Source organism: Hemiscyllium ocellatum, chromosome 2 (assembly GCF_020745735.1).
Source record: "Hemiscyllium ocellatum isolate sHemOce1 chromosome 2, sHemOce1.pat.X.cur, whole genome shotgun sequence".
NCBI lineage: Eukaryota > Metazoa > Chordata > Chondrichthyes > Orectolobiformes > Hemiscylliidae > Hemiscyllium > Hemiscyllium ocellatum.
In genome coordinates this window covers 149,212,101-149,236,086 of record NC_083402.1, presented here as the reverse complement: position 1 = coordinate 149,236,086, position 23,986 = coordinate 149,212,101, and the positions used below count along the sequence as shown (strand labels likewise).

At 43.0% G+C, this 23,986-nt stretch overlaps 1 protein-coding gene across 4 annotated transcripts; it reads left to right on the top strand.

Annotated features, from left to right (window-relative positions):
- The first annotated feature begins 587 nt into the window (after positions 1 to 587).
- Positions 588 to 12,013, top strand: dmrt2a (doublesex and mab-3 related transcription factor 2a). Of its 4 annotated transcripts, none has more exons than XM_060846902.1 (4): positions 588 to 644; positions 6,155 to 6,630; positions 7,747 to 7,849; positions 10,738 to 12,013. In XM_060846902.1, exons 2-4 carry the CDS (start codon positions 6,286 to 6,288, stop codon positions 11,745 to 11,747), a joined length of 1,458 nt encoding a protein of 485 aa, XP_060702885.1. In that variant the 5' UTR covers positions 588 to 644; positions 6,155 to 6,285; the 3' UTR covers positions 11,748 to 12,013. The 4 variants fall into 4 exon arrangements, with proteins under 4 accessions (XP_060702885.1, XP_060702876.1, XP_060702866.1 ...); XM_060846893.1 differs by having other exon boundaries at positions 624 to 690; XM_060846883.1 differs by lacking the exon at positions 588 to 644 and adding an exon at positions 5,347 to 5,492.
- The last annotated feature ends 11,973 nt before the right edge of the window (positions 12,014 to 23,986 follow it).

The following is a 23,986-nucleotide window of genomic DNA, read 5'->3' as shown; positions in this document are numbered from 1 at the left end:
TAAGTATTTCAACAAAACTTCCTCCACGTAATTCTGATCAGCATTCAGTGTTGCATCTGTTACTCGCCCATAAAACCAAACCTCAACATCTCAGAAATAACGTGACAAAGGAACTATTTATAGGAATATGCAGATTGTAAAATAACCTTTGCAAGAAATATAATTGTACCACTCGCTAAACATTGTACTTGTGTCTCGCCCTAAGGCTTTGCTCCAAGCTTAACTCTTACTCCGAGAATCTATAAACGTCTGAGATCCTGGATCTGCCTGAGGGGCGGTTGTTCAATAATTTGTTTCAGGTTAGATGGTAAACTCCAGCGCGGAAAAAAAGCAACAAGATTGCGTGCTGGCCGCGGTTTGGCAATGCAGTCTGTACACCAACGCGGTGAGCAGAGATGATCAAAGCATTCTGGATTTGGAAATCGTAGCAAGGATAGCAGTTTTGTGAGCTTGGCGTAACTGTGCTCATAAATTTGAGCTGGAGTGTGAAGGACAATACTTGCACCTGCAAGCCGCAACTCCAGCAGCCATTCCGGCCATCGTCACGACTGTCCCACCCATTTTAGGTCCAGCCCGCCTTGAACTTCCCTCGAACAGAACTGGCGTGAACAGAAATCCCGGCAGGCGAGCGGAATTCACGAGAGGTACAACAGCTGCATTTCGGATAAGAAGACAAATAACGGATATAAAGTAGGATGCATTCAATCCTGTCTTTATAAAAGAGACGAATAAAATACAAAGCAGAGGGAATTGCGATGCCTTTGTAAAACTTAACAAGAAATACTGGTTGTTTGCTGCACTTTAAGCGGGACGTGAGGATGGTTTAAAAGGGAAATGGTTTCAGGCATTAGGGAGTTCCCTTCTGTGGGTCGACTTGGAAAGGCTCGGGCTGTTCTCAGAACAGATAAAATTGAGCGGATGTTTGATAGAATTTTTTTAAAATTATGAGGCGTCTGAACAGATTAGACAGAGATAAGCTGTAGGTGGAATCAGGGATGTGAGGTAAAGGGTTTTGCAATGATTGGTCGGATCTGGAATGCACGGTTTTGAAGTTTGCTGGGTGCAGATACAGATGTTTTTTTGATAGGGAGCTGGATAAGCACCCGAAGGTACGTATCCCTCTATAGGAAGGGTGGGGTGGGGTGGCCAGTAGGGCTGGCTGAGTTGCTGTTTTACAGAAAACAAATAAAAAATGGAAATGACAGCAGGTCAAGCTGCAAGCACGGACCCGCTGTGATCTCCAGCATTTATTTAATTTTGTTTTCAGTGCAGATTCCAGCATCTGCAGTAATTTGCTGCTGCTGGCACTGCAGGTGTGGGGCCGACGGGCCGAACAGTCACTTTCTGTCCGCAACCACCCTGCGGTTCAGAGAAAGACAACGCTTAACAATTCTGCAAGCAATCAGAGTAAAGGTAATGTCGGTCTTCTCAAAGGGAAAGGACCGGGAGATATATTATGTTGTGGCGGTATAAGATATAGCAGAAGGTATCATCACATTATTTTACTGGTCATTCAGTTGAAAACTTGTTTAGATTTGAGACATAGTTTGGACTTCAATGTAGCAGTAATTGTTTGAAGCTTATTTAATGTATCTGGCCCGATATTGTTTTAATTCAGGCGTGAATGTCCTGATCGCACTGTTGGATACTCTTTCACCTGGCTATTGTAACTGACTCTTGAAGGAGCTTTGTACCTCTGCGTTGTGCCTCTGAATATTCAGCTTCGTTATTTGGTATCGGCTTACACGAAAGGACTTCTGTTCTTCCAAGTAACAAGTCCTCGGTCACGCTTCTGGCTTTTATGTCAAATCCCGGGGGTAAAAAAAGGCGAATTCCTACGGTATTTACTTTTTAGCCATGCCTTGTCTGTCAAACGGTAGCAAATAGGATGGAGGAAGTCTTTCAAGTGGGATTTTTGATGTTCGTGAGATCATTGTTGGACCAAAACCGTTCATTTTTTCTTAGCATGTCACTAACACCGCGGGCTGGATAAATGCTATAAGACCTGTTTGGGTTAACTGCGCTTTGTGCACCTTTTGTTTTAAACGCGATTTGTTATGAAAGAAAAATGCTTTACGTTTTGAGGAGAAAAAAAAGACCAGGCAGAGCGTGTGAACAGACAAACCATAATTCCATCCGAATCTGCAGCTAGCCTGATATTAAATAAAACTCGAAAGACACGCGGATGCTGGAAATCAGAAACAAAGACAGAAATTGCTGGAAAAGCTCAGCAGGTCTGGCAGCACCTGTGGAGAGAAATCAGAGTTAACGTTTCACGTCCGGTAACCCTTCCTAAAGAAGGGCTTATGCCCGAAACATTGATTCTCCTGTTCCTTGGATGCTGCCTGACCTGCTGCGCTTTTCCAGCAACACATTTTCAGCTCTGATCTCCAGCATCTGCAGTCCTCACTTTACCCTTCCTCAGAACTCAAGACTCGAAACATTCACTCTGATTTCTCTGTACAGATGCTGCCAGACCTGCTGAGCTTTTGCGGCAATTTCTGCTTTTGTTTCTGAGTAACAGCATCCACAGTTCTTTCGAAGTTTATGGGACATCAGTTATCAGCCTCTTCTGTTGAAATGCCTTAAAAACTCCTTTAATGTAACTTTCAATCTTGAGAATGGCTTCTCGTCTTTTTTTATTTCTCGAAACACATTTTCCCAGGGGCTCACCTGGCGATGACATTGTGTGTCATCGGAGATTGACAAATATTTAATATTTGTTAGTTTCGTTTATGGCTAACTTTTACTTCGTTGGAGCTGGCTATCTTATTGTTAAATTGTCAGAATATAATAAACATCTAAAGAGAATTACTAATATATGTATGTTGCAAACCTCAGTGCACCAGCGAAAACTAATATGTGATCAGTGATCAGCAATTTCTCAAAATTAACAGCGAAGCTTTTCCTGATTTTATAAAATCCCCATAGCTGAGTGGTACAATATAAGAGAGTGTAAAATGAAATTACAAACTGGTTCAAGATATCCACTTTTCAGAACCATGTGCGTAAATTTCACTACCTAGATCGTTTTTAAAGATAATGCGAGAATAAGTGATTGTTTATGTTTTTTCTTGGCTAACAGTCTCAGACAGACTCAGTCTAAACTTTGGCAGATGAGACACGGACCCCAGACCCGTGGGGTCGAAATAAAACAAAGCTGATGCATAACTACAGTCACAGACTTGACTTAACGACCAATGTGAGCCGAATTTGACAATTATCTTTCTTTTCATGCAAGTCTTTTATTACTGCCTCCTATTTATACAGAAAAGCATATGTTAGCTATTTATTTGAAATTAGTCCGCGCAGGTCTCCACCTATCACAGCGCTTATTCCACCTCGCAATTAACCCTTCAGATGTTTATTAGCTTATTCGTGCTGTTTATTTGTATTCCATCACTGGATTCCTGTACAAAAAAAATCAGATTTTGAATCCAGACCAGTGTAAAAACAATTAATTTTGAGCCGAATGAAATAGTTGTTTGCCAACTTGGAATCTGCTTTTTAAGGAGCGGGTCTTCGCTATTCGTCTGTCCGTTATTAACGAAGGTTTAAAATTACATTCTCGAGATTAAAACAAAACACTCATCCATTTTCCCCCGAAAGCATTGTCCGCGATTCTGTTCAATTAGCTGCTGATGTCAGATGCCAAGGGGGAAAAATACCAGATATCAGTCACTTGTTCACTGGGACTCGAGATCGTTTCAAACATTGTAAATTTAAGTTGGGAAGTAAAACCGATCCTAATTTGCATCTGGGCCGTGTTTTCCCTTTGTATTTGAATGCACACAATACTCACTTTGCCTCAGCCCACATAGTGTTTACATTTCTCTTCGGATCTGACCAGTTCTTACTGTCCTCCCATTCAATAGGAGGCGGCTTCTGAAAAAAAATGGCCTTTCCTTTTGAAAACTAAGGGGAAAAAAAACCTCCAATCTCTTTTGATATTCTATTTTGTTAAAACTTTGATCGTTAATGTACACGTCCCTGCGTTTTATTGTACAACATAAACTTTCCTTTCTATTTTAATGTCATTATTTTCGATCGTAAATGATGAAGCCCTGAACTTTTACATAATAAATTTGAACGTCATTGCCTTTAATTCGTGACTCACTTCAAAGACTTTATTAACTCATGAGGGTGAATCTGTTGCTTGCTTCCACAACACATTTGCAATGTATCTGGGCTCCGAAGACAGTTGTTTCACACACAATTTTATACATTTTATGTACATACTACAGTTTGCACATATACTGTACTAATCGTTCAGGAGTAGGCGAGAAAGTTAAATGTAAATTTACTTTTCTTGTCAAATATCTTGCTAAACCTTCTCAAATACAAGGCATTTCAAAATTAAAGTATTATGTTTAAACAGATTACACGTGGTAACAGAAACAAAGCAATCTTGATCTTATGTCGAACAATGTTATTGTATTTAAATATCCTATTATCCTAATCCTTCAACCTCAGACACAGCACTCTGTCTAAACCTGTGCTAGTCTTAAACAAGATCTGCAGCCTTAAATGAACCACTGTTGGCAATCGAATCGGGATTAATTCGATAGGAGCAACCCTAGTTAGCACGAAAATAATCATTGCTGAACTCGATGAAATGGGGAATTTGCAAGATTAACAAAAAAACGCATCATTTATAAATTAGACATCTCCATCCTTCCATACCGGTTTAATTTCTTCTCTGGAACTTCTAATGCTTTGTGGTGACCCTTTCTAAATTGTCTCGTTCCCTTTTGTCACTGGCTCAAACCTAGTCATCTCATTCTAATCGCAGCTCAATACTGTGTGTGTCTGTACAGTGTGTGTCTGTACAGAGTACATATGTACAGTGTGTGTCTGTACAGTGTGTGTCTGTACAGTGTGTGTCTGTACAGAGTACATATGTACAGTGTGTGTCTGTACAGTGTGTGTCTGTACAGTGTGTGTCTGTACAGAGTACATATGTACAGTGTGTGTCTGTACAGTGTGTGTCTGTACAGTGTGTGTCTGTACAGAGTACATATGTACAGTGTGTGTCTGTACAGTGTGTGTCTGTACAGAGTACATATGTACAGTGTGTGTCTGTACAGTGTGTGTCTGTACAGTGTGTGTCTGTACAGAGTACATATGTACAGTGAATTTATGCACCGTGAATTATGTATGTATGATGTGTGTTTGTGTACACATTTTGTATGTGCGTATTTCCCCTGTATATTTAAATAGCTCTACACTGCAAACTAGGGCCAACGAGATTGACTTGTCCCCCATCTCCCGGAAGCAATGTCCCACCAATCAGCGCCTAGATCCCTTTAGAGGCGGCCAATCAGGAAGAGGGTGACCTTTGACCCCGCGCTGATATTAACAAGCAGGTAATTGACGATGCGCTCGGTCTCCCCTAAAAGGAGCCGAGCCCTGGGACATCAGCGGACCAGATCTCCGTCAGCATTCATCAGTTCACCACGGCCCGGCTGCTGCTGCTCGACTTCAGACACAAGGTCAGTACAAATGATTTGCAGGTGAAAGTGCTCTGTGGTTTGGACAAGCTGATAGAGGTAAGATAAATCTTCCTCAAACATACTGGAAAAAACTCGACAGCCCCTGTGAGGAGAGAAAACACAGAGGGCACCTTCCGAGTGCAGTGATCCCTTTCCCCACACCTCCCGGACCTCTGTTGAAGTCCCCTGCAGCAACTTCTGGTTTTGTTTCGGATTTCCAGCATCCGCAGTTCTTGGTTTCATTTCAACCGCGGATTATCCGCACCGATGGCTCAAACTAAATAAAATCCCAAGAGTGGCGGGAGCTGGAAATGTGGGACCCCAGCAGAAACTGCTGGCGAAGTTCAGGCAGAGAGAGAGAGAGCAGCGTGAACGCGTCGGGGTCAATGTTCACTGCTTTTTGTAAAGTCGCTGCATTACTTTGACAAGTAAAGAATGATCTTAGAGCAAGAAAAACCGAGGAAGCAAAATTCAGTTGAAGTTTATTTCCAATAGAGGAAGTGTTTTAAAACTTCAACACTGTTAAGTAATCTAATCTAAAATTAGGTGGTATTTGTTCTGAGAGAGCTCAGGTAATCAGGTCATCACTGACAGTCCTTCGCACTCATGGAATCCGCGAGTCTGGCTGCAAATGAAATTCTCTCTTGCTTTGTGTTTTGCAGTTTTAAGATCGAGGGTGGCCTGTTTGAACAGTTGTGCGCTGCTCCACCTAAAAGTGTGAACGGGCCTTGAGCGGGGAGGTGATCGCACTGCCCTTGTCCGGGGTTTTTTTCCCCACGCCTCAGCGTTCAGAATGCAAACCACCGAGCAGCGAGGGGCCGAGCTGGATATAGACGTGGAGAGTTTGGAAGTGGAGGAGGAAGACCTGGCCAGTTCACCCCAGGCTGCGCCAGGGCTCCGGCAAGGCGGGTCAGCCGAGAGCGAGAAGAAGCAGCAGGGAGCCGAGGGGGATCACAGGAAGCTCAGCCGCACCCCGAAATGCGCCCGGTGCAGGAACCATGGCGTGGTGTCCTGTCTGAAAGGTCACAAACGCTTCTGTCGCTGGAGGGACTGTCAGTGTGCCAACTGCCTGTTGGTGGTGGAGAGGCAGAGAGTGATGGCGGCACAGGTAGCACTCAGGAGGCAACAGGCAACTGAGGTGAGTATGTGGGGACAGAGACAGACAGACAGACGGAGCCAAGTTAGCTGCCACTTTCACCTCGATATTAATTCTCATTCTACATTTATATAGTTCGGTCTGTCCAGATGCGGAGTTCGTGGAAGATTTCCTGTGAACTCTCGGTATCATAATTTGGACTGGGGTGGACAGAGTTAAAAATCACACAACACCAGGTTATAGTCCAACAGGTTTATTTGGAAGCACTAGCTTTCTGAGTAGTTATGACAAACTAGCTGATAAAGGAGCGTCGCTCCGAAAGCTAGTGCTTCCAAATAAACCTGTTGGACTATAACCTGGTGTTGTGTGATTTTTAACTAGGTATCATAGGAATCAAACTGCAGCTGAAGGCTGGTTCGGTTAGACGGCGGTGGTTTCTCCCAGCAGGATGGGGACGGGTTTAGAAACTGCAGGGTGAACTTAAAAACTATGCCCAGCCATCTCTCTGACTTGACTAATAATTGCGGTTCTGTTTTGAAATATACACACACCGTTGGTTTGTGGAGCCACTGGCCCCAGTGAACAGTTTACTGGAACAAAACCAAAACAAAACACCTCAGAAATTGCCGGAGAAACTCAGCAGGTCCTACAGCATCTGTGAAGAGAGAAAACAGACTTAATGTCTTCAGTCCGGCGACCGCAGAGATTTTCCGGCATTTTCTGTTTCAGATTTCCAGCATCGGCAACTTGATTTTTGTAACAGTTTGCTTGGTTCAGTTCGCGTTCCTTCACCAAACTTCCTTACAAATGACTTAGAGCGAACACGTCAAAAACGCCAGAAATACCGTCCAATCGTTCCCAGATGGAGCAAGTCAATATGGGGATGGCTAACTGTGATCTTCCCCCCCCCCCCCCCCCCCCCCCTCCACCCCCGAACCACCTTGAGAGCAGCTCCTGCCCCTGTCAATGCCCCACTGCAGTAATTCTGGTTACCAGAGCTGTGTGGCAGAATACAGCAGAGATTAGTTCTGTTTCAATTTATGTTTGTCTACATCATAAACACTCTATGTCACTAGCACACGGACTGGGGTGACAAATACAATTACTATTGCCCCGAGTTATTGTATTTTGTCTATTTCCTCCCCCCTTCTTTCTAAGGATAAGAAAGGGATAGCGAACAAACACAACCTGGCGGAGCGCCGAGCCGTTTATCAGAGGCACCTGAGGACGCCGAGTTTGCTGGCGAAGAGCATTTTGGAAGGTGTGTTTAATAATTCTCTCAGCTCCGTTAGAATAGAGGCGTCTGTACCGAAAGTCGTGGCAGGAACAGGAGAATCCGTTCGATTGGGGTGGTGGGGGACGAAAGGACCTGGGCAATTGGAATGGAAATAAAAGATTAAATCAATGATGGGGTAGCCGATTGTTAAAAGAAGTAACGGTAGTTTGGAACTGCACCGGAATATTCACTGAGCTGTTGTTGCATTTTTGTAAATAAGCGAGTTAATTTCTCAGCAACATTTCTGCTTGATGTTTGGCCGCTATTTTCCAAATGTTTAAAGGGAGGAGTTATTAAAGTATAGAACAAGGTCAGTCGAAGGTCGACCTAATTACTGTCCTGTCTGTATATCTGAGAATTACTGGTAACTGCAACTCCAGATTGATAAGATACTGAAACTAAAATCTCAACGGGAGTGGGACATATGAAACATGGAGTATTTTAATAGGTTGCACTAAACTTCCGATAGTGTTCCAAAGCAGAATAATGTAATTTCTCTCTCTGAAAGAATTATTTTATAGCAAATTATATCTGCGGTATGAGTGTAAATTGAATTCGCGTTGTCAATGCGAATCACAGGGGAGAAGTTGCACTGACAGTTTATTGGCCCGTGGTTTTAATTACCCGAAACAAGTGGGTACAGTCTTAAATTGCTACCCTTGCCTTTAAACGGCTTGACAATTTTTAAAAAAGTTAGTCAAAGCTTCATTACTTCATCAAAATCAACCGTGGGGGGACAGTATTTGTAGTCCCTGTCTATTTGCACAAATGAAATATATCTGTATTCAGACAGCCAATCAGACTGAGGTGAGATATGATCAAATGGAGTGGATTAATATGGGCGCGAACATTCTGCAATTATTACGGAATATAGGATGGGACTGTTAACTGGAAAAAAAATCACTACATTCTGCACCAGTGTAATCTCCATGTTCTTGTCAAAATTGAACAACCTTTGCAATCGCTGTTAGTTTCATTTTTCTAAAAACACTAGTTACCAAGAAAGCGCCCAGTTTATTGTAATGATGGGCTGCTTGCATCGTCGGTGCTGCCATAGCTGATTTCATTAAACGAACAGAATTAGCCCCGGGACATTATTTGTGGGAGACTGGAAGCTGACCTGGTCAGTGCAGATGGACCAGTGGACTAAAGCAAGATTCAAGTTTCGTTTTCATGAAATCTACATGTTGAAGAGTATGTTGAGTAACGGATGAACTGAAATGAATAAAATAACGCGGGGGAAAATTACACCTTTCCCATCCGATTTCCCATCCGAAATAGACATGTTTTGGATCGTTAAGGATAATGATTTATGTTTCGCGCCATTCGAAAACTCGTTCTAATCATCTTAAACCGAAAAGTAGTAATTTTAACAGCAGCCGGTGCTTAGTTAATATTCAATAGAAGGTGAAGTAGCTTCGCCGGTTTTTTATTTCAATAGAACAGGAGAGAGAGACTCAAAGTGGAATATCTCAGTGTAGAACATGGTTTAAAAATACATTTTACCGTATCCCACAGTCCAATTTGTCACATAATTGATGACCAAGGTTATGCTTGTGCTGTTGCAGATGAACGTACTTGCGTCTGATCATGAGCAAATATCATCTCTGCTTTGTTGATTTATAGCGACTCTTTCCAATAATTGAAATCATTGCTCGAGCAGCAAGGAGTTTCAGTTCAGTCTCTGCTCGAACATAACGTGGTCCTGAGCAATCAGTTGTAGGGAACATCTGACAGTGTGCACCTTGAAATGCTGCCCGATTATATTTTAATTGACATAGTATTTTAATTGACATATATAATTCATAATAGAGTAGAGGATGCATACACACAGATAGCCTTTTGATTTTTGTTGGTAAACTTTCATGAGATCGATTTTGCTTCTAGTGTGAATATCACTGGAGTGATACGGTTAAAAGAGGTCTGCAGATGCTGGAGATCACAGCTGCAAATGTGTTGCTGGTCAAAGCACAGCAGGTTAGGCAGCATCTCAGGAATATACGGTTATCTTACTGAAATGTGTAACTTTCAAATAATACAACGTGACATTTGGGAACCTGGTTTTTTTTTTCGAATTGAAAACAAACTGCTGGAGAAATTTAGCAGGGCAGGGAGCATCTGTGTAGCAGGAACAGTGTTAACGTTTCAAGTCCAGTGATTTTTCAGATCTTGTGAATAACTAGTTCAGTGGTAAATATTACAGATCGATAACTTCAAAGCCAGTTCATTGCCATTTTTTTAAACTGGTTCGGCTGCAAAATGCATTGAACATCAGCCATTTTCTAAATCTCCAAACCGATGATTCTAAAAATTATAAATTTAAAAAATGGACAAATTGCTGGAAACATTAACTCTGTCTTCTTTCCCCACGGATGCTGCCAGATCTGCTGAGTTTCTCCAGCAGTTTGTTTGTTTCGCGTTTCCAGCAAGCCTGTTACTTTTGATTCTCACGATAATATAAAACAATAAGCATTCTGCCTCCATGTCTATCTGAGGTGATAAGTGGCTTGGAACCATACCCTTTCACTTTTGGGACCCGAGCAGAGTTTAGCTCAAAACGCCCTGTATGATTTAGTCTCACGAAGGAACTTTCAGCTGATTTTTCGCCAGTCGCTTTTCTGACGGATGATGCATGTTAGAATAATTCCCGTTCAGTGATGAACAAAATTGAAGGAAATGCTTTCAGGGTGGACCGCATTTTACCCTGTTAATAGTTCGAGTTGAGAACACTTTAGAATTTCGAATGGGTTCATGTGGAGACAGTATTAACACAATCCAGTCTGGCCTTGTTCATTAGCTTTTAGTTTTGTGCTGATTGTTGGATTTCCGTCACCTTGAAATGCTCACCTTCTGAATAAATTCCTGCTTTGTAGGTTACCGACCAGCCCAGAATGAGCCATACCTGAGAGGAAGCCCACCTTTACCCCCTCCCGTGAGTGACCGGATGAGGAAAAGGCGTGCCTTCGCTGATAAGGAGCTGGAGAGCATCATGATGGAGAGAGAGTACAAGGAGAGAGAGATGATCGAGGCTGCACAAGCCGCTGCCGCCTTCTTCCTTCCTAACGGCATGGTACACGCAGCCGAGTACAACTCCTGCAAATCTAACTACAGCCCGCCTCAGCTGGAGAGACCCAGCAAAGAGATCGCCCAACAGTGTAACCTGATGCCTCCGTGCCTCGATCTAACCATGCAGTACTCTGGCTCAGATCGGGCGCTGGAGCTCATTTCTTCCAACGTTAGTGTAGCCACCACCTACAGGCAGTACCCGTTGAGCCCCAGGCTAATGGTCTGGCCAAAGTGTGCTCCCCTCAGTGATGCCCTGCTCTACCAACAGTACGTACTGAATGCCAGTAGCGCCATCCAGACTCTCAAGCCGGGAGCCGTCTGGGATTCCAAAGGGGCACCAGTGCCGGAAGGTCAATTGGCCAGTAATAGTCGGGAGTCACCCAGAAAAGCAGCGAGGGAGTTGCAGCCGGTGGCAAGCACCCACCTGCCAGTCTTGGAGGTTCCCTGTGACCGCTCGGCGTTTTCACCACCAAAGAAAGGTTCCCCCCGGCTCGGGGAACGTGATTCGCCCTCTCCCTGCCCAGCCCCAGCCAACGGCATGTCCCTGTCACATAGTCACAGCCAGCCTCAGGACAACGCTGCCTCCGAGCTCAAAACATTCCTGAGTAAAGGCATCCTGGAAGAGGCAGCCAGGAAATACCGGGAATACGCCATCAAGGAGAACCAGCTGTACAAAAACTCCACCGAAAGATACATGAGCAACCTGATCGGTTCGAAACAGGCCGGGCCAAAAATCTCACCTCCCGAGACACTCTCCTTTTCAGTTGAATCAATTCTGAAGAGGTCTTCACATTCTTCAAGCCGCACTTATCAATAACTGTAACATTTCCTCTTCAATTTGAAACGCTTCGAATTAATATCACTTATGGTTACATTTCGAGACCAAAGCTGCCTTTTGTATAAAATGTCTTTGATGTATATGGTTTGGGTATTATCTTGTACAGATATTAGAATGGTCCCTTCCTGCCAGAGTATATTTAAAACACCTTGAATCTTTTGTTTTCTGGAGATCTGCAAATGAGCGAATGTTTTGTGCACTGAAGTAAATGTAAAGCTAAAAAATAAAGAGATTACAGAACCAAACAGTTGCCTTTTCTTAAAGGACCCTGTCAGCACCCATGCATACCTTTGTGAATTCAACCTTCAAAACCAATATTCATAGTTACACTTCCCCAGGTCTTTGTCAAGATAGACAGTTTCGGCTGAATTAATATTATTCTCTTTCTGTTCTTGTTGGGAGGGTGTAATTTCACTTCACCTTACCCAGGGTCTGGATTGGAGATCCCGTCTGGAGTATTGTGTGCAGTTTTTGGTCCCCTTATTTAAGGAAATATCACTTGTTGCAGGCAGTTCAGTGTAGGTTCACTAGGATGGTGTCTGGTATGAGGGGATTGTCTTAATGAGCAAAGGTTACACTGGTTGGGACTCTATTTAATTTAGGAGCATGAGAGGTGATCTCATTGATCCACATCAGATAGTTAAGGGGATTGACAGGGTCAATGCTGACGGAATGTTTCCCCTCATGGGAGAAGCTAGAACCAAGCGAATAGTCTCTCAACAAAGGGCCACCAATTTAAGTCTGAGATGAGGAGCAATTTCTGCTCTGAGGGTTGTGAATCGTTGGAACTCATTGCCACAGTCAGCTGTGGAGGCAGAGTCCTTATAAGACTGAGACAGGTAGATTCTTGATCAGCTGGGGAATGAAGGGCTATGGTGAAACGGCATGAAAGTGGATGTGACAAATGATGGATCAACCGTGATCCTATTGAATGGCAGAGCCAGTTTGAGGGGATGAATGGCCTACTGATGTTCCTATTTCTTATAGTCTCATAGACCAATGGTGTGCAAGACTGTGACATGGACGCCAACTTGTATCACCCGATTCCCTGTTGTTTTTCTCCCCTCCCCTTCATGCTATGTATCTGTCCCTATAATAGACGGAGTGGCAGCAGAACCAGTTTTGGAATGAGGACCTTCCCAGTATGGTCTTCACATAATCACTAAGGGAATGTATGGTTTAGCTGAAGCTTTGCATCTGCCCCCTCATTCCTTCCACCCAAAATGAGCATCTTTCCTTCACGCACTCCAGGGTATAAACATTGCTCTCTCGGCCAGCATTTATTGCCCATTCCGAAATGCACAGAGGGCAGTTAAATGTCAGATTGTTGTAGAGTTGGAGTCACATCTAGGTTAGAGTAAGTAAAAGCTGCAGATTTCCTTCCTTAAGGGCACTAGTGAACCACTGGACAATGATTATTCGTTATCACTATTAGCCTATAAATTCCAGATTTTTAAATGATTCAAATTCCACCATCTGTGATAAGATTTTCCAGAAAAGTACCTGGGTCCCTGGATTATTGGTCTCACAATAATATCACTAGGCCATCGCCTCCCCCAGAGTTGAACAGTAACATCGTGTAACTCCTCTCTTTCCATGTATCAGGGCAGGTCATGCTGAAATGTCACATGACCGTACTCCGCCATTCAGCCCTTTCATAAACACCTTTCCATTTTCTTCAAAACCCTTTTTTGTCTTATCAAACTGAAATTAGATTGGGAGTCTAGAACTTGAGTTTTTAAAATGATCATTTACTTCTCAGCGACAATTTCACGCTCTTTGGCACAACAAGAAGTGGGAAGGGGCAAATTCACAGTTGGAAAGTCATCGAGGTTCATTGATGGAGTTGCCTCTGTTATGAATGCAGTTGTTAGGTAATGTGAATGAGGCAGGGCATGTTGGGAATGCCCAACAGACCGCTAGCAACTAACAGCTGACTTCATATCGGTGTTCAGTAACCTCATACGGGTTTCTACCTGAAGGGTAGTCTCTTAACCTTGTAACTGATTACTGTAATTCACCGTGAGTTTCCAATAATTTCTGTCCTTACGTTACTAATGATTGCAGTGATTTAAATATCAATGAACGGGAATCACTGCAATTTTACATTTCACAGTACATTTGTTGCAAGTTAAAACAAATAAGATATTTAATCAAGTATTTCCACACAACACCAGCAGTGAAATGTTAAAATTCTGAAAATAGTGTGCTTCCTGGTAAACTTTTAAGATATTTTCTAACCAGTCAGTTCGAAGATGCTGTGAACCTCGTTTGGAGCAGGTGGAACATTAACCCAAGCCACCCGGCTCAGAGATAAGGACACCACACAAGAGTACCAAATTGAAATGCTTAGTGATCTGCCTTCAGCGGTAATGGAGAGGGAGAAACAAAAGCACATCAAACTTCAGTGGAAATTCAGTTTGCCACAGTTACAAAGTATGAGGTAAATTTCAAAGCTGTCCAATTGTATTTGGGTGATCTGAAATTTTCTTTCCCACTGCAGGAGGTCGGACCACATTTATTATCTATTAAACAGAGACAAGAGAAGATTTTAAGATAAATGTATTACTCTTTAGTGTCAAAATGTTCAATATTGTGATTTCACACTCAGCTTCCAACTTCAAATAAAGGAAATCAGTTCTGACAGTTATCCAATGCTTTCTTGAATGCCTGTATTGAACCTGCATCCATCACATTTCCAGGCACGAATTACTTACTGTGTCCAAAATGTCTTTTTTCTCACTACATGTTTGCTTCCATCGTAAATTACTGTAAATGTGTGTTTCGCAATCTTTTCACAAATAGGAAATTCCTTTTGTAGAGACCTCTCATAATTTAGAAACTTTGATCAAATATCCTATTAACCTCGTGCACTCCAAGGAAATTGCTCCCAATTTTCCAGTCTATGCTCACAATTGAGAATTCTTCCAATGCCTTAACATTTTTCCTAAAGCCTGGTGTTTACATCTGTACACAATACTTCAGCTAGGAGAAAGTGAGGACTGCAGACGCTGGAGATCAGAGTCAAGAGTGTGGTGCTGGAAAAACACAGCAGGTCAGGCAACATCCGAGGAGCAGGAGAATGACATTTTGTGTATAAGCACTTAATCAGGAAAGAGGCTTGTGTGCCAGGAGGCTGAGAGATAAATGGGAGGGAGGTGGGATTGGAGGTAAGGTGGCTGAGAATGTGATAGGGAGATGAAGGTGAGGGAGAAGGTGATAGGTTGGAAAGGAGGGTGGAGCAGATAAATGGGAAAAGTGATGGTCAGGACATCTACTATAAGCCCACTGACTCCCACAGATACCTGGACTACACTTTCTCCCAGCCTACATGCTGTAAAAACGCCATCCCTTAATCTTAATTCCTCCATCGCCGTTTCATCTGTTCCCAGGATGACCAATTCCACCTTAAAAATCCCAAATGGCCTTCTTCTTCCAAGATCACAATTTCCCTTCCCACACGGTTGACAATGCCCTCCAGCACATCTCCTCCACTTCCCGCACCTCCTCCCTTGAACTCCACCCCTCCAACTGCAACAGGGACAGAACGTTCCTGGTCCCCACCTTTCACCCCACCAACTTCCGTATACATCGCATCATCCTCTGCCACTTCCACCCCTACAAACGGACCCCAACACCAGATATATTTTTCCTTCACCACCCCTATCAGCATTCTCTCTGTGACTCCCTCATCAGATCCACATCCCCCATCAGCCCAGCCATGACTCCTGGCACCTTCCTCAACCACTGCAGGAAGTGCAAAACCTGTGCCAACACTACTTCCTTCACCTTCATCCAAGGCCCCAAAGGATTCTTCCACATTTGGCAGAAATTTATCTGTACTGCCACCAATGTCATCTACTGTGTCCATTGAACCCAATGTGGTCTCCAGTACATTGGGGAGACAGGATGCCAACTTGCAGATAATTTCAGAGAACATCTCTGGGACACCTGCACCAACCAACCCCACTGCCCCATGGCTGAATACTTCAACGCCCCCTCCCACTTGCACTCTGCCAAGAACATGCAGATTCTGGGCCTCCTCCATTGCCAAACCCTTACCACCCGATGCCTGGAGGAAGAACGCCTCACCTTCCATCTTGGGATCCTGCAGCCACAAAGGATTAATCAGGATTTCACTAATTTCCTCATTTCCCCTCCCCCCACATTATCCCAGTACCAAGCCTGCAACTCAGCACCACCCTCCTGACCTGTCCATCACCTTTCCCATCTATCTGCTCCACCCTCCTTTCCAACTTATCACCTTCTCTCTCACCTTCATCTCCCTATCATATTCACAGCTACCTTCCCCCCAAGCCCACCCCCTCCCATTTATCTCACAGCCTCCCGGCCCAAAGCCTCTTTCCTGATGAAGGGCTTATGTCCAAAACATCGAATCTCCTGTTCCTTGGATGCTGCCTGACCTGCTGCACTTTTCCAGCAACACATTTTCGGCTCTGATCTCCAGCATCTGCAGTCCTCACTTTCCCCATTAATTATGCCCATGATACCAAAGACATTTTAACTCAAGCTACTCAGACATGTAAGTAGGACTTGAAGCTGAACTTTCAGACCCAGAAGTAGAGACACTATCACTGCACCACAAGAATCCTTGGGATACCATTTGCTTTAATAACTCTCTCCTAATGCCCTGCCAACCTAAATAACTGATGCATATTATACACCAGATCTCTGCTCCTGAACACTCTTTTCAATGGTCATCTTCATTTTATACCATCTCCATATTTTTGGTACCAAAATGTATCATGTCAAACTCCTTCACTTTGGACTTCATCTGCCACCAATCTGCAAACTTGTCCTATCCTTTAGAGTTCTACATTGCCTCCCTCATGTTTTACAATGCTCCCAAATTTAGTATCACGCACAAACATTCAAATCTTCTTCTTCACTCAAAGATCTAGAACATTAAAATAAATTTAAAAAGTTAAGGGTGCCAAAACAAGTTCTGAAAATTATTAGAGGTATGTACAAGTAGAAGCCTCCTACTTGTAAAAAAAAACTTGAGAAAGAGGTGGTCACAGATTTACAGTAATTTGGAAATGAAACAAGCATGAGGTGAGGGAAAACAGACAAACAGAAAACAAAAAACGCCAGCCCCAAAACAAAATTCCATTAACCATTACTCTGTTATTATTCAGCCAACTTCACACCAATGTTACTGCTCTCCCTTTAATTTTAGAGCTACAAATTTCCTCACAAGTCTCTTGTATTGTCAGTTGTGTACTTAATGCAGTCTGTGAAAATGCAGAATGGGATTAGCTCAAATTACTGTTCACTTAAGTGTGAAAAAAGCATTGTTACAATAATTTACAAGGTTGATTCCCACTGAAGAATTTTCTCGCTGTACATTGGCTGCACAAAGTTAAGTTTAAGAAGTATCCTACCAAAGAGACAATAATATGATGTGTTTACTCGACTGATTCCTGACTTGCAACACTGAAGTATGAAGAAGGATTGAATCAGTTCGGGCCATATTCACTGGAGTTTAAGATCAAAAGGCCATAAGAAATAGGAACAGGAGTTGGGTGTTCCGACCTTCAAGCCTATTCTGCAAGTCAAGAAGATTATGATTGGTCAGACATTCCTTACGCCCACTGGTCCCCCGAACCCTCAATTCCCCGATGTGATTGAGCAAGAATGCATCTCAGCCTTAAATATACTGTACACAAGGACACAAGGACACTGTCCCTCCAACTCACCGTGCCAATGAGTTGCAAAGATTCACAAACGACTAAGAGAAGCCATTTCTCCTCATCTCAGGCTGGAATTGGCGTCCCTTTAATCTGAGATTGTGCTCTCTGGTCCTCGTCTCTCCCATGAGGGGAAAGCACTTCGAAGAATGAGGGGGTGATCTCATACAAACCTATAACATTTGAACAGGACTAGATAGGATAAAAGATATTCCCAATGATCACGGAGTTCAGAAACAGAGGTTCTGATCTAAGGAAGGGCAGGCCGTTTAGGACTGAGGTACAGTGAAATGTCAGCGTCCAGGGAGTGATGGTCCTGTGGAATTCTCTGCCACCTAAGTAGCTTTGGCCAAAACATTGCACGTTTCCAGTAGGAATTAAATACAGTTCTGAGAGATCAAAGGTACCAGGAAGGAAGAGAAGGCAGGGATTGAGTTTGATGATCACATTGACTGACGGATTAGGCTCAACGGGCCGAATGGTCGCTATCTGATCCCATTTTCGATTTAAGCCAAGGAGAAATTGAGGATTGTAGATGGTAGAGATCAGGGTTGAAACAGGAAAAGTACTGCAGGTCAGGCAGCATCCGAGGATATTGCCGGACCCACTGTGCGTTTCCATCACCACACTTTTCGACTCGAGTTTGTGTGTAAGGCGAGGTAGTAATGGTGGTGTATCGATTCTGCATCGACACTAACATTTAATAAAGTTCGATTCCGACACCATCGTTTGATTGCCCTTGAACAAAGTGATAGCTGAGAAGACAGTAAAGTCTAGTTTTGCCAATTTCTGATACACTCTGACAATGTTTTCCTGCACATCCCTGCTCAGACTTTGGAACATCAAGGTGTAGATGAAAGGGCGTTACAACTATCAGGATGTCCCCTAAATCCGCACAAGATAAACTTCAACAACTTATCGCGAAGTGTAACCATTTATTGAAATACTTCTCGATATTATCATTTTGAAATAAAGGCCATTCAATTCAAAGAAAATCAATCACCCCCTTCCTGAAGAATATTGCCTTTTGGGCCAATGGAAAATGTGTGTCGGGGGGAGAGAGCTGGTGCCGGTACATGAAAGGACACTTGTCAGGCCCGGCTATTATTGCCTGGACATGTGGGACTCTCTGTCCATGGACACCACAACATTGATATGAAAATGAAACACTGCGCTCGGTGAAACTCTGTAATAAGAACAGGAAGTAGATGCTGGCGGATCTACAGTAAATCGTTGCTTATCGACAGTCGGATTTTTCACTTCAAAGTAACACTTGAGCAGATAAAAATCACAGCCTGCACATTTGCACGAATCCCACGGAGTTTTTACTCACAGCGTTAACGAACACTGAGTTCAGAGTGAATTGGGTGTGAAGCGTCGAACGTTTAACAAGAACTGGCCATGTTTCCAAACTGGAAATAGATACTTCGTATTTGCAAGGGTTAAGTGATCTAATGTCGGCAGACCAAGGTTTCCATAATGTTTTGAGTTCAGGACATCACCGATTATATGCAGAAACTATCCGTTCTCTTCGGCTATTGTAATGTCGGTTATATTTAATGCCTGTTCTTTCCCCAGTATGAATGGGAGCAAAATATTATCCTATCAATTAAATTTCTGTACAGGACAGTTTTCCAACAACTGACAGTAATGCGAGAACACACAATCCATTCGGTAAAAATAAGGATTGCAGATGCTGGAAACCAGATTCTAGATTAGAGTGGTGCTGGAAAAGCACAGCAGGTCAGACAGCATCCGAGGAGCAGGCAAATCGACGTTTCGGGCAAAAGCCCTTCATCAGGACTAAGCCATTCGACGTAGTCATCGTCAGGATGCAGTGTAGCAATTAGCTATGGATAGCTTTTTAAAAACATTTTCTAAGCAGTCTGTTAAAAGACATTATTGCATAGCTCAGGACTAGTTGGGATCTGAACCCAGACGTAGTGGTTCAGAGATAGGGACACTAACACTATGCCACAAGGCCCCCTGCAGCAGCTGCCTTTAGTCACCTTGGGAGGAGAAGCTAGGCTAGATAACTCCATTTGTGAGTTTGCTGACATCACTGTTGTAGGTTGAATCTCCAACAACAAGATCGAGTACAGGAGGGAGTGTCAGCAGCATGGTGTACAAGATCGAGTACAGGAGGGAGTGTCAGCAGCATGGTGTACAAGATCGAGTACAGGAGGGAGTGTCAGCAGCATGGTGTACAAGATCGAGTACAGGAGGGAGTGTCAGCAGCATGGTGTAAAGACAACAGTCTCTCCATCAACACCAGCAAACTGAAGCAGCTGGTCATTGACTCCAGGAAGGAAGGTGGAGGGCACACCCTTAACTACATCAGTGGAGCTGAAGTGGAGAGGGCTCAGAGCGTCAAGTTCCTAGAAGTGACCATCACCAACAATCTGTCCTGGACCCCCTACATTGGCGCTAAGTCAAGAAAGCACATCAATGCCTCTACTTCCTGAGGAGGCTAAGGAAATTCAGCATGTTCATAAGGACTCTTACATTTTTTTTTAAATGAATGCACCATAGAAAACATCCTGTCTGGATACATCACAGACTGCTAAGGCTAGTGCTCTCTCCAGGGATTTAAGAAACTACAGAGAGTCAGGCAAACCAGCCTTCCGTCCACTGACTCCATCTACACTTCAGGCTGCCCGGAAGAGCAACCAATATAATCAAAGACCCCTCCCACCCCTGTCATACCCTCTTTCACCCTCTTCTGTCTGGCAGAAGATATTATAAAAAGCCTACAGTGTGGAAACAAGCCATTTGGCCCCACAGAGACCGACCCACCCAGAGCCAATCCCTTACATTTACCCCTGACCTGCGCATCTTTGGAGTGTGGGAGGAAACCCACAAAGACACAGAGAGAATGTACAAACGTCACAGTCACCCAAGGATGAAGTCAAACCCGGGTTCCTGACGCTGTGAGGCTGTCGTGCTAACCACTGAGCCACAGTGTCGCCCCAACACAAGCGATTGAATATGCATACCAATAGATTCATGCACAGCATCTTCCCTACTGTTATCAGATTTTTGTACGGACCTCTCAATGTTAATGTTGATCTCTCCCTGCATCTTCCCTGCAACTGTAACCCTGCATCCTGCACTTTTCCTTTACCCTGATGCACCTGTAAAGCACGGAAAACAGCACGTTCCACTGTACCGAGGTACAGGTGACAGTAATAAATCAAATCAAGTTAACTTTCTGAAAGTGCTGGAGAAACTCAGCAGGTCTGGCAGCATCTGTGGAGAGGGAAATAGCGTTTGCAGTGAAGTGACCCTTTTTCAGAACTCTCTCCCTTTGATCTATTTTAGTCCTAAGAGTTACACCCGATTGATTCCTGCTTGAAACATGTGAAGAAGGATGGCTGGAACCCAAAAGCAGACCCTGCTTTCTCTCTCTCTTACAGATGCTGTTAGACCCGTTCAGCTTCTCCACCAGGTTTTGGCTTTGTTTCAGGTCTCTAACATCCACGGTTTTATCAGAAGTTGACTCTCAGTTGTCCAGGATTAAAAAAAAGACAAATGAAACAGAAAACTTTATAAAGCAACCATCCCAGGAAATGGAACAATAAGCATTTCAGCTGTCAGTATAAAACTTGCTCTTTAGTCGAATGCTCCCGGTCATGAACCGAGCAGTCAGCAGCTGGGAGAGAAAGTGACTTCAATATAACAGATCCCTTCACTCCAGTGCATCGGTGAAGGTTTGTGGCATTATACAGTAACCCTATACCAGAGGAGAAAGAGTGAAAATTGTTTTCTTCTTGTAAGAAGTCTGATTGCATTACGCCAGGATCTTGCTAAATACCAGTGATAATTCTTTCTGTCAGGGAAGGAGTTGCTTTCAGATCTCGTTTACTCGCTGAGGCAGACTCTCAACGGAAGTTCAGATATAAGCTACTTTCGCTTTTGAACGATTTGGAAATATTTTTTCAAAGCATTTACTGCAAAAGCGGTCTATCGGAGAATTGCTCGAAAACTCAACAATCTCAATCACCATTTGGGTGGAGACCTGAAATCATTCACAAAAAATGGGAGCAGAACAAAAGGTGATGGACAGGAGCTGAGCCCGAATCCCTGACATTTTGTTGCTCATGAAACGTAGAGCAGGATTCACTTTGATTAATCGTTTCTCACAGGAACAGTAACCGAGGGACTTTGCCTGTTCTTAATCTGCTGTAGGGTAAAGGACTGGGCAGCCGGGGAATGCCTCAGGTCCGGAAGAGGGGTCAGTTACGAACAACCTCAGCTACTTAAATCACAGATCCGGGCCAGGATAGATCGCCACTATCACTATCGCCCCACTCTCTCATTACAGAGAGATCACTGGCAGTAGTTTAACCTGAGGGACACTCTACCTCAGGCAAGGGGAGAGGTTGAGAGAGAGAGCCCTTCATGGTAACCTCAATTGATGTGGAAATTGAGCCAAAACTGCTTCACAAACCAGCCATCCAGCCAACTGAGCTAACAGATAGGTACAGGCCACGCCCATGCTTGAAAAGTATCACAGAAATATAAAATACTGGGACTTCTGTGCAGGCCAGGTATAGTCTCTGGTGATAGAGAGGGAGTGAACTTTTCAAAGCTGTGTCCTTTAATCAGAAGACACACAAAATGTCGGGTTATCATCCTCCATGAGTGAGATATTGAGCAGAAGGCAGGTACTTCTACACAGGGAGAGAGTAAATCGTAACACCAAGTTATAAGATCAACTGCACATATTCAATTATTGCACTGTTATCACAGACAGGATTATGGGAAATATTCAGCCGTTGCTCTTGACCAAAACAGAAATAGCTGGAGAAACTCAACAGGTCTGACACAACCTGTGGAGAGAAAAATAGAGTTAATGTTTCAGGCCCAGTGATCCTTTTTGAACTGATAAGTGTGACACTAAAGAGCGATAATATGGGAAAGAAAAGGTATGATAGGTACAAACACAATCTGAAGTATTTACTGGTTCAGATGGGGACAGTATAGTACATTGTGATACATTAAATAGGACGATGCTGAATGAGGGGATGGAGACTGGTCAGACAGGCCGTATAAAGGCAAATGGGCTATTTGGATTTATTTTTAGAGGCGTGGGAACACAAAGGGAAAGGAGCCCATATGGAAACTGTGGAAGACTTTACTCAGGGCATAGTTGAGGTGTTGTGCACCATACTCGGTACCATTACAGAGTTCAACCCAAAACAATGAAAAATGTTCAGTGCAGATTCACTAGATGCTGCTTACATTATTGAAGCAAAGCAGAACATTGATTTCATCAGGAATTCGTTGCCCGTTTGAGAAAGGAAAAACCCACTGGCTGTGGGGATGAGCAGAAAAAATGGATTAATCTAAACGGCTTATGTAGAAATTCACTGGCACTAACTTTGTGGATGAACTGGTCTGTTCCAGTAAATATTGTACAATTGGTGGTGGAACCAATTGGTCTGAGGCCAATAATACAGTGTTGACCTGGGAAGGACATGTCACTGAAAGAAGTGGAAATATCTGAGAGTGTTCCACGCATTTTAAATTTAAAAGCTAGAAAAAAAATCTAAGTTGAGAACTCTTTCTAAGTTCCATGATCACAATATTTATATTTCGTTTGCTCTCACATTTATAAAAAATATTTCTGGAGATTAATTTTCTTAAAATGTAGGATGCCCGTGCTATAAAATGGTCTTCTAAGTATTGCCATCTATTCCATTGCATACTGATGGTGGAAAAAAAGTATATCTAACAATGAGCAATGCATTGTGAGAAGTCAAATTTGAATTCCTTATGATCCATTGTATTTACATAAAATGCAAACAACTTATATCCATGGATATCAGAAGAAATTATTGCTTTTACATTAGATAAAAGGTCTTATAACATGATTAAAATCAAAGGCAATTTTATCATGCATTCAGGTAACAAAATAAAAGAAAGGTTGTCATAACATTTAACCATTAAATATCATAGGCTTTCCATACTATCTCAATTTTTCATGATTGAGTTTAGCAGTGAGTGTCAGTAGGCTATTTCATTGCAACGATATTATGACACCATCCTTCCCAACAGGGCTCACTGCAAAGTGTGCAAACATAGGAACTCAAATTGCTTTATACCTCATGAACTTAGCAATGCTTAGGGCAAACCAACATTAAAACAAAACCATAGAGGTAAAACTCATACTTTATCAAATAGATCCAATACAGCCTTTCATTTCAGAATCTCCCTTTATCTTTCAGTCCATTCTTACTAATCGGATTATTCTGATTATATTTGAATAGAAAAGTATACCTGAAGGAACGTAGCAAGTGGTGAGCTGTTGGAAATGTTGTATTTCAGGCAAAATGACTCAAATATGTATTTGGCATGGAAACATGAAAATATATATTTTTGAATGTTATTTTAAAACCTAATTTGGATGTAGCATAGTTGTAGAGTCAGAAATGGTTAAACTTCAGAGTATATAATAAGGAAAAAGCACCATCTCCCTCACTCAGAACAGTGCAGTTTGAGATC